Source organism: Archocentrus centrarchus, chromosome 5, assembly GCF_007364275.1.
Source record: "Archocentrus centrarchus isolate MPI-CPG fArcCen1 chromosome 5, fArcCen1, whole genome shotgun sequence".
In the NCBI taxonomy this organism is placed as follows: domain Eukaryota; kingdom Metazoa; phylum Chordata; class Actinopteri; order Cichliformes; family Cichlidae; genus Archocentrus; species Archocentrus centrarchus.
Window position 1 is genome coordinate 1,329,004 of NC_044350.1, and position 12,351 is coordinate 1,341,354.

The following is a 12,351-nucleotide window of genomic DNA, read 5'->3' on the forward strand; positions in this document are numbered from 1 at the left end:
AAGGGTTTTGCTTGAGAATATAAGGTGCTGTATCATCTGTTTATAATGTATAATAATTGAATAATTTATACGTAACAAAAACGCAAATATGAATTTTTTTTAAAGTTTGGTTTCTTTTATTCCCACATAGCAAAATTGGTCTGGCCAGTTTTTGGCCGACAAAATGAACTTACACTCAGCCTGCACACCACAAAGAATGACAGCCCTTTGGTGGACCAGATCCGGTTTGCCAGAGTGGCCCATACATGGGCCAGCAGAAAGCCAGCTGCAGATACACTGGTGGCCCTGTGCTGGCCCAGAACAGTTTCAGCACTGGCACCAGATGACAGCCTATTGTATACCTTAATCAAGCCATGTAACAGCATGAGCCATATTTGGCCCAGATTAAAAATGCCTGAACAACAGTGACACAAAATAAATAAATAAAATGACATTATTTTTAATTGAATAACTTATTCTAAATAATATATATTAAACAACATTATATATATTTATCCATCCATTCTTTTCTGCTTATCCTTTTCAGGGTCACAGGTAGGCTGGAGCCTATCCCAGCTGTCACTGGGTGAGAGATAGAATACACCGAGTACAGGTCGCCAGCCTGTTGCAGGGCTAACACAGAGAGACAGACAACCATCCACACTCACATTCACACCTATGGGCAATTTAGAATCACCAATTAACCTAACCCTACTAACTGCATGTCTTTGGACTGTGGGAGAAAACCGGAGTACCTGGAGAAAACCCATGCAGTCATGGGGGAGAACATGCAAACTCCACACAGAAAGGCCTGGGCCGAGGTGGATTCAAACCCAGACCTTCTTGCTGTGAGGCCACAGTGCTAACCAGCGTGCTGCCCAACAATATATATTTAATGAAAATCAAGTAACAAACATGAAAACAAAAAAACATTTAACTGTAAACTGAAGCATGACTGGAATATAAATAGTGCAAGATTAAAAAACACATTTTGCATTGGAACATTGAAATTTTTTTGGGGGGGGGCAAAAACAAAAAACACACAAACTGCATTGAATTTAAAAGCGCAAAGAAAGCACTGGAACCGTCAGCAACATCAGTGAACAGTTTGCCATATCCTTTCAACATAAATGCATCACCACTCCTTTCTTCTCATTTATTCGCATCGCACACCATTTCTATCTGGTATATTTTGAAGCCATTTTGTAATCCTGGTCTCAATTTCTTGGTCCGTGGCATCAGATGTCAGATGATTATGGCGCACAGCTGTTAGAACACACAAACATGCATTTTTTTTTTTTTTTCAAAAATGTGACATAGGCAAAAATTAAGAATTGGGCATCAAGATCTGCAGAGCAAATCCAGCCACAAACAATACATAGTCAAAGTGAGTCCGTGAGGGAGCCGCTAAGTCTGAAGACAAGCTTACAATCACAACATCTTTTATCTGCAGGTGCTGGAAGCCAGTCTTCCCATTTATACCTGGCATGTTGCTATTCTTTGCCAGAGAGTGTGCTAAGGATGCACCCATGACTCTCTTTACTAGGGATGTATAGGGTCATGACCTAAAGGTAATTAGCACATGCAATGCACCTGCACAAGCATAAACACTGGCAACAACATCAGCCACTTAAGTAGGTTACGTTGTAGCTCTACAAAGACCCAGCGCTGAATCAGGGATAAGCTGGAGGAGGTGGCAGGGGAAAGGGAGGTTTGGGCTTCCCTGCTCAGGCTGTGGCCCCACAACTCAGCCCCAATAACAGAAAGAAAATGGATGGATGGATGTTTGTATTTGTATTAAGGTTTTTTCTTTGTTGTCTGTTTAGAGCCAATCCAAGTATCATCGGGCGAGGGCGGGGTACACCATGGACAGGTCACCAGTCCTTCACATGGCCAACACACAATCACGCACACATTCACACCTACAGACAATTTAGAGTGACCGATCAACCTAACATGCATGTCTTTGGACAGTGGGAGGAAACCGGAGTACCCGAAAGAAACCCACATAAGCATGGGGAGAACATGAAAACTCCACATAAAACGGCCTGGACCAGGAATTGAACCCGGATCGTCGTGCTATGAGTGAAGATCATCCTCACCTAGGAATTAAATCTAAGGAGGAAGACTGTGAGGGTGACGATGTCTTCACTTTTGTCCCTTCAGTGGGTTCACTCATTTCCAGCTTTAGGTGTGTTGTTTAGGCAGCTATGCTAGCACACAGTAGGGGCACTCTCAATGCACACGCACAGCAGCCTATACTAAAGCATGAAGAAGTGAATGCGTGGAGTCGAGGCGTTGTGATTGCTATTTTTTTTCCCCGGTCAGTAGCACACTCAATAACATCTGTTAACATGGCAATTAAGATATTATCATAGACAATATATATTGTATCAATATATATTGCACACCCCTAAACTGATCACATAAAAATGTATTCAGTCAATAGCAGATCACATCCTATAAATAGAATAAAACACATTATGAAGACTGCTTCGTATCAGGTGATGTGGCTTAGAGGAAACAGTCTCTCAAGAGGAAAGACTGTCTGGTGCACACAAATATAATTTTTCTTTTAAGGCTACATTAGGTCAGTGGTTCTCAAACATTTTCATGTCAAAACATCCACACTGATATGCCTGTGGCAGTGGACCCCCATTTGAAAAGGGTTTGTGCCAGGGATCCCCAGATGGTTTGTGTTGACAACAATTTTCCAAACTGTTCCAAATTTTAAGACTTTTCATAATTTTGCAAAAAATAAAAGCAGATCTACAAGCTTGAGGATCTCCTTATTATTGATTATCCAAGTTATAAAACAGGGTTATAGTGGTTGAACCGATTTTGATGCTACAACCTTTGCTGTGGATGCCCTGACCCCACCTTGAGAACCACTGGATTAGATTACAGATGTCTGTGCCATTTTCAATGATTTGCCATCATGATCAATGATTGTACTGAACTTTAGACGTTCTTTCTGTTCACACCAGCCTGCACAGGCCTGCAATTTAAGTAAAAGAAATGTAAAATACTTTGGCTACTTCATAGTAAGTTAGTTAAAAAGCCACATACATGTTTTACACTTAAACCCAATTGTGTTTTGTTTTAAACAACTTATGCTAGCTTCCATGCAACTAACCCATTCACTCCTTTCTATAACCTGGTAACTAGACCAGTATTGTTTCTACATATAAATAGAATTCCAGCATACAGGCTAACTATGTCCCACATACTCTTACAACCCAAAATATCAAAGAGCAATAGCCTGCTCACTGCAGGGCTCCATTACCAATTATAAATTGCATCAACTGAGTGATATTTCTAGTGAGCTCTTCAGCAGACATGGGAAAATCGGAAATTCCAACTTCCCTGTTCAAATGGAATGCAACTTAAGCTACCAAGTTATTTCTTAATCAAAAATATACTGTACATATTAAATAAATAAAAATATAAACTCACCTAAACTTTGTTCTTGTCTCTCTGCTCTAAACTGCATATCCAATTCTGTTCACAGTCTTTAAACCAGGAAGTCGCTAAAACCAATGAGAGCGTAGGAAACGGTATCAAAATGTTGAGGAATGCCAATGTGAGCAAATACAAGATTGCTGGTTGATTGTCAGGTGGATGGTCATTCTGTAGTTTTACTGGTTTTATTGAAGACTGGTCAGCAGACAGTCTTCTGAATAATGAGAGATTTTATTTCTCACCACACAAATGCTAGTTGTCCTGTAACTCCATCTATTTTAATTATTACTCATTCAATTCTGACAAATAAAGGTTTTCTGTTAGTGCTGGAGCACGTGATGTGGATGTGTTTATGAGCTTGAATGCACTAAATTACCATAAACCAGGGAACGTCAACTGGCGGCCCGCGGGCCACATCCGGCCCACCAGAGCTTTCCATCCAGCCCCCCATAGAGTACTGCCACAGGTACTGTACGCCAGTCAATCGTCATAACCCGTCAAATACCCGTCTCTGACTAGTGTGAATCATCAAACGCCTCAAACCGCAATTTCTCATTGCCCTTAAATGCCTCCATGTTCCTAGAACCAATCAGAATGTTTGTTGGTGGTGATCAGATTGTAAACACAGCTGAAGGTGAATCTAACCTTGTTTTGTGTAGAAAAAAAAATCAAACTTGTCAAATACAGGAAGTAAAAGTTGTAACGGATTTCCGGCGGTGACCCTGCGAAAGGATCGTTACTGAGCGTACTCCCCGGCCTGCGCGGTTCTCTGACTGTCTGCTTGCGGGGGACCGGACGGGTAGATGGCTCGGTGTGTACCCGCATACAGCAAACAGTATCTGGCCCGCACCGTGTCTACCTAGAAAAATTCCGGCCCTGGGACAAATGTAGTTGATGACCCATAAACTCTGAGAGACTAGGGGGCGCCCGGGTAGCTCAGTGATGGAGCCTTGCGGCGCGGGTTAAATTCCCGGCCTGTCGCCAGTTTGCCCGCGAGTCTTCCCCTGTATCTTTCCCCCATTTCCTGTCTCCCTCTACTGCCGATAAAAGCCGCTGTGGCCAAAAATGCAACAAAAAAAAAAAAAAAACTGAAAGACTATTAGGAGTCGGGTGGTGGTGTGTGAGCCACCAGTAGAAGTAGAAAAACATGTAAGGGTTAACAATCTTTGTGGTTCACACTTTAGAGAACACATGCGTGCCTATGAGACAGATATGAGTGTGGTGGCCACATATATGCACATTTCACACCAGAATGCCCCAAGCTCTTATTGCGAAGAGAGAGACCGGAATAGAGCTGGAAAAGGCGGGAGAGAGAGGCCTGGGATAAAAGGGCTTGACTCCTCCTTTTGCAGGAGTTATATTTGGAGTTCTAGTTGTTGTGTGTTTGACCGAATAAAGCTGAGACTACATACCTGCTCGTGTCTCCTTCCACCGACTCCTACATTGGTGACCCCGACTAAAGAACATGTCTGCTGACGACAGCTCAACGGCCGCGGCCGCTGTTTCCTCACCAGCCGCCGCCGTTTCCTCACCAGCCGCCGCCGTTTCTCCCGCTATTTTTGCGGCCACGGTCAAGCTCCCGGAGTTCTGGCAGCACGATCCAGAGCCTTGGTTCCAGCATGTGGAGGCCCAGTTTCACCTCCGCGGGATCACCTCAGACGACACCAAGTATTACCATGTCGTCGCGGCGCTGGACTCTGCTTCTACCCGCCGGCTGATGGGACTGCTCCGGGACCCGCCGCCTGCTAACAAGTATGGAGCGCTGAAGGAGAATCTGCTGCGGATTTATCAGCTTTCAGACGAAGAGCGGGCTGATCGCCTGTTATCCCTGAATGGCTTGGGAGATGGTAAACCCTCCGAGCTGATGGAGCACATGCTGGCTCTGCTCGGCCCGGGCGACGCTTCGTTTCTCTTTACGCATCTGTTCCTGCGCCAGCTCCCCCCTCCCGTGCGCACCGCGCTAGCCAGCTCCGCTCTGATACGGGCCAAGGATTACCGCGGGCTAGCTGAAGAGGCGGACAAGATTTTGCTGGCATCCAGGCATTCCGGTGTGCATGCACTTTTACCGAGTGCGGCTCTACAAGGGGCGGAGACGAGAGAAGCTGGTGCTGTGGCCGCCGTCGCAGAGCGCCGGAGGAAGGAGAGCGTGCTCTGCTTCTATCATCGCCGGTTCGGAGTGAAGGCGAAGCGCTGCATTCCGCCGTGTACCTTCCAGCACCAGGGAAACGAGAGGGCCGGTGCTCACTAGCAGCTGTGTGCGCTGGCAGCTCGGACAAGCTGCTCTTCATTGAGGACACTGCTTCGGGACGCCGTCTGCTTGTGGACTCGGGTGCTCAGCGTAGCATCATGCCGGCTTCAGCTGCGGACGCCTTGGGACAATGTCGCGGACCCCTGCTGGACGCGGCGAACGGTACCCCCATTCGCACATATGGAATGATGTTGGTGACTGTGTGTTTCAAGGGACGTCAGTTTAACTGGGACTTTGTGATAGCGTCTGTGTCAGTACCTATACTCGGCGCTGATTTCTTGTGTGCTTTCAGGTTGTTGGTCGATGTAGCTAATAGGTGCTTGATAGATGCTGTGTCTTTTGATACCTACCCCTGTACACTTGGTAGTCCTGGCCCCCTGCCCCTCGCTAACATGCTTGCCACAGGTGATGAGTACCAGCGTTTGCTTGCCGAGTTTCCCACCCTCACGGTTCCCACCTTCTCTGCAGCCGTAGCTAAACATGGTGTGGAGCATTACATTACCACTGTGGGTCCGCCGGTTTTTGCGCGTGCACGCCGTCTCGATGCCGCGAAGTTAGCGATAGCCAGGGAGGAGTTTGCAAACATGGAGCGCCTTGGTATTGTGCGCCGCTCAAACAGCCCGTGGGCGTCCCCGTTGCACATGGTCCCTAAAGCTGACGGTGGGTGGCGCCCTTGTGGGGATTTTAGGCGCCTTAATAATGCCACGACTAATGACAGGTACCCGGTTCCCCACATTCAAGATTTTTCGGTTCATCTTGCGGGGGCAACTATTTTTTCAAAGGTGGATTTGGTGAGGGGATACCATCAGGTTCCTGTCCATCCGCGTGATGTGCCCAAGACCGCGGTTATCACTCCTTTTGGCCTTTTCGAGTTTTTGCGAATGCCCTTCGGTCTGAAGGGCGCGGCACAGACGTTTCAGCGCCTCATGGACTCCGTTTTGCGTGGTATGCCATTTTTGTTCGTCTATCTGGATGACATACTGGTTGCCAGCCCTTCCGCCGCGGAGCATTCAGTGCACCTCCGCCAGTTGTTTGAGCGTCTCAGTGAGCACGGTTTGATTGTGAATCCAGCTAAATGCCAGTTCGGTCTGCCGGCCATAGAGTTTTTGGGACACCTCGTTTCGCCCCAAGGGGCGTTTCCCCTGCCCGCTAAGGTGGAGGCAGTTTCTGCTTTTCCGCGCCCTTCCTCAGTGAAGCCCCTGCAGGAGTTTTTGGGGATGGTGAACTTTTATAACCGTTTCATCCCCCGGGCTGCTCACCTCATGCACCCTCTGTACAGTGCACTTCAGGGCAAGAAAGGCAACCAAGAGATAGAGTGGACACCTGAGCGGGTGCAGGCATTTGACAGTGCCAAAGCTGCTCTTGCCAACGCTGCCCTGCTGGCCCACCCGTCTCCCGAGGCGCCTGTTGCCCTTACTACCGATGCCTCCGATTTTGCAGTCGGGGCCGTGTGCGAACAATGGGTGGGTGGTGCTTGGCAGCCCCTCGCCTTTTTTAGCAGGAAGCTTCGGGATGCGGAGAGAAAGTACAGTACGTTTGACAGGGAGCTCCTTGCCCTTTTTCTCGCGACGCGTCATTTCCGGTTCCTGCTTGAGGGCCGTGACTTTACCGCTTTTGTAGACCACAAACCTCTCACATTTGCCATGGCAAAGGTTTCAGAACCATGGACTGCACGGCAGCAACGGCAGCTTTCTGCTATTTCAGAGTTTACCACTGACATTCAGCACGTCGCCGGCAAGTGTAATCGGGTGGCTGACTGTCTGTCCAGGGCGCAGGTTAGTTCTGTGCATTTGGGAGTGGACTACTCTGCCATGGCTGCCGACCAACTTACGGATACGGAGATTCAGGCTTTTAAGGTGGCCGAGTCCAGTTTGCGTTTGGAAGATGTCTCATTTCAGGATAGTGGCGTAACCCTACTTTGCGACGTCTCATTGGGCAGGCCTCGCCCCTTGGTTCCTGCTTGCTGGCGTCGGCGGGTTTTTGAGGCAGTTCATTCTCTTTCGCACCCAGGAGTTAAAGCCTCAGTTAAGTTGGTAGGGGCCAAGTTTGTGTGGCCCGGCCTCCGGAAAGAGGTCAGGGCGTGGGCTTCCTCAGGTGTTGCTTGTCAGCGCGCCAAAGTGCAACGACACACCAAATCCCCTCTGGAGCACTTTCCCATACCCCAGAGAAGGTTCGAACATGTCCATGTAGACCTGGTAGGTCCATTTCCCCCTTCCCGGGGTTTCACCCATCTCCTGACAATGGTGGACAGGACGACTCGGTGGCCTGAAGCAGTTCCTTTGGCGTCAACCACCTCAGCAGATGTTGCTCGTGCGTTCGTCTCCTCCTGGGTATCTCGGTTTGGCGTACCGCTTGACTTGACATCTGACAGGGGTCCTCAGTTCACGTCTGAGCTGTGGACTGCTGTGGCGGAGAACCTTGGCGTCAGACTCCATCGCACTACCGCGTACCACCCGCAGGCCAATGGCCTTTGCGAGAGGTTCCACCGTACCATGAAGGCTGCCTTACGGGCTGCGCTGGTGGACAGCAGCTGGGTTGACCGCCTTCCTTGGGTCCTGCTGGGCCTGCGTGCGACACCTAAGGAGGACCTGCAGTCTTCTTCAGCCGAGCTGGTCCTGGGCCAGCCTTTGAGGGTTCCAGGGGAATTCCTTCCTGGTGCATCTCCTTCGGGGGCCGACAAAAGGAGCGGGCCGGTTTTCCCGGGGAATGATAGGTTTTTGGCCCCAGTAGCGGCGCATCACTGCCTTCCACAGTCATATGTGCCAAAGGACCTGATGTCTGCCAAGTACATTTTTATCCGCCATGACGCGCACCGTTCTCCACTTCGACCTCCTTATGATGGTCCATTCCGTGTGCTAGAGGTGGGACCTAAGGATTTTTTGGTTGAGCTGGGAGGTCGTCAGGAGCGGGTTTCGGTGGATCGCCTTAAGCCTGCTCACATGTTTCCGGATGGTCCTATTGAGTTGGCCCAACCTCCGCGCCGCGGTCGTCCTCCCGTTTCTATGCCTCACTCGGAGGACCTGCCCCCAGCTGCTGTTTTTTCCCCTGCGAGGGGGCAGTCTCGCCGTGGTCGGGGCTATGCCCCTCCCTCGTTTTCACCACCTGTGGTCGCCAAGCACAGCCGTAGCGGCCGCCTTGTTAAACCCCCTAGGAGATACTCTTGATGTGGTATTTTATTTTTGCTATGTTGAGTTGAAAATGGTTGCTGTTTTTATTATTGTATTGTTTGCCATTCTGTGTGTTCAGGGGGGGCCTGTGTGGTGGCCACATATATGCACATTTCACACCAGAATGCCCCAAGCTCTTATTGCGAAGAGAGAGACCGGAATAGATCTGGAAAAGGCGGGAGAGAGAGGCCTGGGATAAAAGGGCTTGACTCCTCCTTTTGCAGGAGTTATATTTGGAGTTCTAGTTGTTGTGTGTTTGACCGAATAAAGCTGAGACTACATACCTGCTCGTGTCTCCTTCCACCGACTCCTACATGAGCAACATAAGCTCAACCACAATCGGGCCACATATAAACAACACCTTCATTGCCAGACCTTACCCACATGCAGCTGACCTACAACTTGCCATGATAGCATCCAGCCAGCAGTGCCAGCGGGATGCCAGATCTGGCCCAGACCTGTCTCCTATATGGGTCTATATAGAAAAAAACCCTGAAATCTAGCAATAGTCTTTTTGTACACATGCAGCTGTTAAAACTGATGGATAACACAGCTCAGAGAAACATGGACTCCCCTTCACAAGATATATTAGTGGCATTTGCTCTTGTCCTAATTATTTATCCATGTAGTGCTGTTCTTATCTTGCCTTATATAAAGATACTGTTTTCTTCGTCTATTCTGCTGACGATCTTTATAAACATGACGCTTGTTGTTGTCTTACTTTAATGTAACAAAGCGCAACTAATCCAATTAATCACATGCCAGCAGATGACCAAGTGCGTTAGGATTAACTATGTTTTGCGGAGATTTGTACTGCTCCCTGCGCGGCAGCTAGTTTACGGGAGTTCTAATGCCCCTCAAGCTGCCGTGCAGATAAAAACAAACGACACCACTGAATCCTTGAAGCGTTATCGAAATTATATCTACTTTGTATCATTAAACGAGCTAGAACACAGAACAAGAGCGAAACGAAAAACTGAACGCTGAAGAAACGCTGTTCTTTAGCGTGCAGCTTACAACTTGTTGGTCCTCAGGGCGTCACGGTACCATACATTTCCCATCAGTTTAAAACAAGGTGGTTGTAACAAAGTTCACTTCTCAGCCGCAGCATTAGACCTTACCCAGCTTGCGAAGGAAAATGCCCCCAGAACAGCTCCCATGGCTGCTGGGTTTCAGAACAGAATAAATCCCGTTATCTCTCCTCCGTTCCTCTAAGGTAGCCTTTAGTGTCCACTGAAAATAAAGCGTCTCCACGGTGAGTTAAACGGTCAGGTTAGCCGAGAGCGCCTGAAACCACTGTAAAGCATTATGTGATGAGCAGAGCTGTGGCTGGTTTCTCAGTGGTCACGCTGGGTTACGTCATGACGTCGGTAATCTGTTGTAAATTGTACAGACACCGTGGACAGACTAATATTAAATTAGTTCTTCTAATAGATAAATAACGATTTAAATGTTCTATGTAGGAGGTTTCATTGTGCTTATGCTCTTAGTTTTTGATTCATGGCTGAGTTTTACATCGTCTCCTTTGAAGCTCGTAGGTTTGGGTGTGTGTGTGTGTATATATATATAATGAGTTCTGTTATAGTATGATAACCATCTTTGTATAATAATTATGCTTATGTTACATGTATCTGTATTGCCCATTTAAGTTGATCGTGTACATGGGAGAATTTTCCTATAACCTTATGGACAGAATGTGTGTCTTTGCAATAATAAGCGTATGGCAGACACAAGTATGAAGACTCATATGTCTGGTAAGAGACCCGTCTGCGTTTCAGATCTATACGGTAGTACCTGAAGGTTGATAAGAAGTGAGAGGTTATACTAACATCATGTGTTTAATTATAACTATAATAAGGTGCAAAATCAACTTCGGAGCATTGGAAGATGTCAGTGTTTCTGTTATTTTATTTGTCTATGTACTTTCCTGTTTCCTGTTCATGTGCTCGAGTAGGCTCAGAGCAGAGGACAAACTGAACTTGTACTGATGTACATACTCATTTAATTGTCTTGCAAGAGAATTAAATGATCTTTTCTGGAGATTTAAGCATGTGGCCTCTGGTTTTTGATAAGTTTCTGAATTTCATGCTTAGTGTTTTTATGATCATATTTCCTTGTGTCAGTATAGTTGTGTTTAGCCCCTGCTTTACTTTGTTAAGTTGGTTTTCTATTTTAGATCTGATTCTTTGGTCTTACCTAGCTTCAGTTTCTACTTATGTGTTTAGCTTATTCAGTGTTTTTCCCCTTAGTTGCTTATTAGTTCTGTGTTTTTACCTCAATTCCTTGTGTTTCCTGGTTCTGCTCACCTTGTCATGGTGAAGGGTGTGGATGGACCTAAACGCAGACTTAAGAAAAATTAACAGTCTTTATTTATAGGAAGTGATGAGCAGAATTATGACAGCTGAAGGAATTTCAGTTAGTGCATCCCTGGCTTTGCAGAAAAGGGAAGTCCACTGTTATTCCTCTCTTTTCAGGAAAACTCTCTCTCACGGCAAAACTTGCTCCAGGAATCTGTGCAGAAGGAAACACAAATGGATCAGAAGGAGTTGCACCTTAACGGGGAGCCTCTCAGCAACACGCCTGGCATTTCAGGATCCCAGAGGTGAAAGTCTCATGCACTTGTCATAAAAAAAATGACCATGGGATCCAGGAACGTTCATCCAGTCCTGATCCATAAGGTATTTAAGGCCCTACCCACGCCGCCAAATGTCCATAATCCATAGAACAGTGTAAGAGGGCTTGCTGTCAATGATCTGGGTGGGCGAGGGACATCAGAAGGTGGGCACAAGTGACTGGAGAGAGTTGGCTTCATCTGGGATACATGCATGTAATGAAAAACATTATGAATTCCCATGTTTCTGGACAGCCTCAGACAAACAGAAACAGGATTAATCAGGGCATCAGTGACAAATTAAATTTCAATTTAATTTATTTATTTATATAGTGCCAAAACACAACAGTCACCTCAAGGCACTTTATATTGTAAGGTGAAGACCCTACAATAATTACAGAGAAAACCCAACAGTCAAAACGACCCCCTATGAGCAGCACTTGGCGACAGTGGGGAGGAAAAACTCCCTTTTAACAGGAAGAATCCTCCAGCAGAACCAGGCTCAGGGAGGGGCAGCCATCTGAAGGGGGCCGAGGGGAGAGAGAAAGGACAAAAGACATGCTGTGGAAGAGAGCCAGAGATTAATAATAACTAGTGATTAAATGTAGAGTGGGGTATAAACAGAATAAAAAGAGGTGAACACTCAGGGCATCAAGGGAACCCCCAGCAGCCTAAACAGATGATTAAACTAGGAGAGACTTTCTTGGATTCAGTTCTTAGAGGTACATTTTTGGTGGACGACCAAACCTTCTGACCTGGCATGTAACTTGGACCTGGAGTCTGTCAGCGATCAGCCACCTGCTTATTCTGTTCCTTGCTCCTTAAGGCTGGAGTTGCCTTCCAGACTTGGCAACCGCGACACAGGTGATGCTGCACAGAAGGAA

General features: G+C 47.1%; 1 protein-coding gene across 1 annotated transcript in view; it reads right to left on the reverse strand.

Annotated features, from left to right (window-relative positions):
* Positions 1–10,174, reverse strand: part of serinc3 (serine incorporator 3) — a 30,460-nt gene extending 20,286 nt beyond the window's left edge. Inside the window, exon 1 of the mRNA XM_030729261.1 lies at positions 9,978–10,174. Coding sequence (XP_030585121.1) covers positions 9,978–10,016 — 39 coding nt within the window. The 5' untranslated portion in view covers positions 10,017–10,174. The remainder of the gene's footprint in view (positions 1–9,977) is intronic.
* Between the last annotated feature and the right edge of the window lie 2,177 nt (positions 10,175–12,351).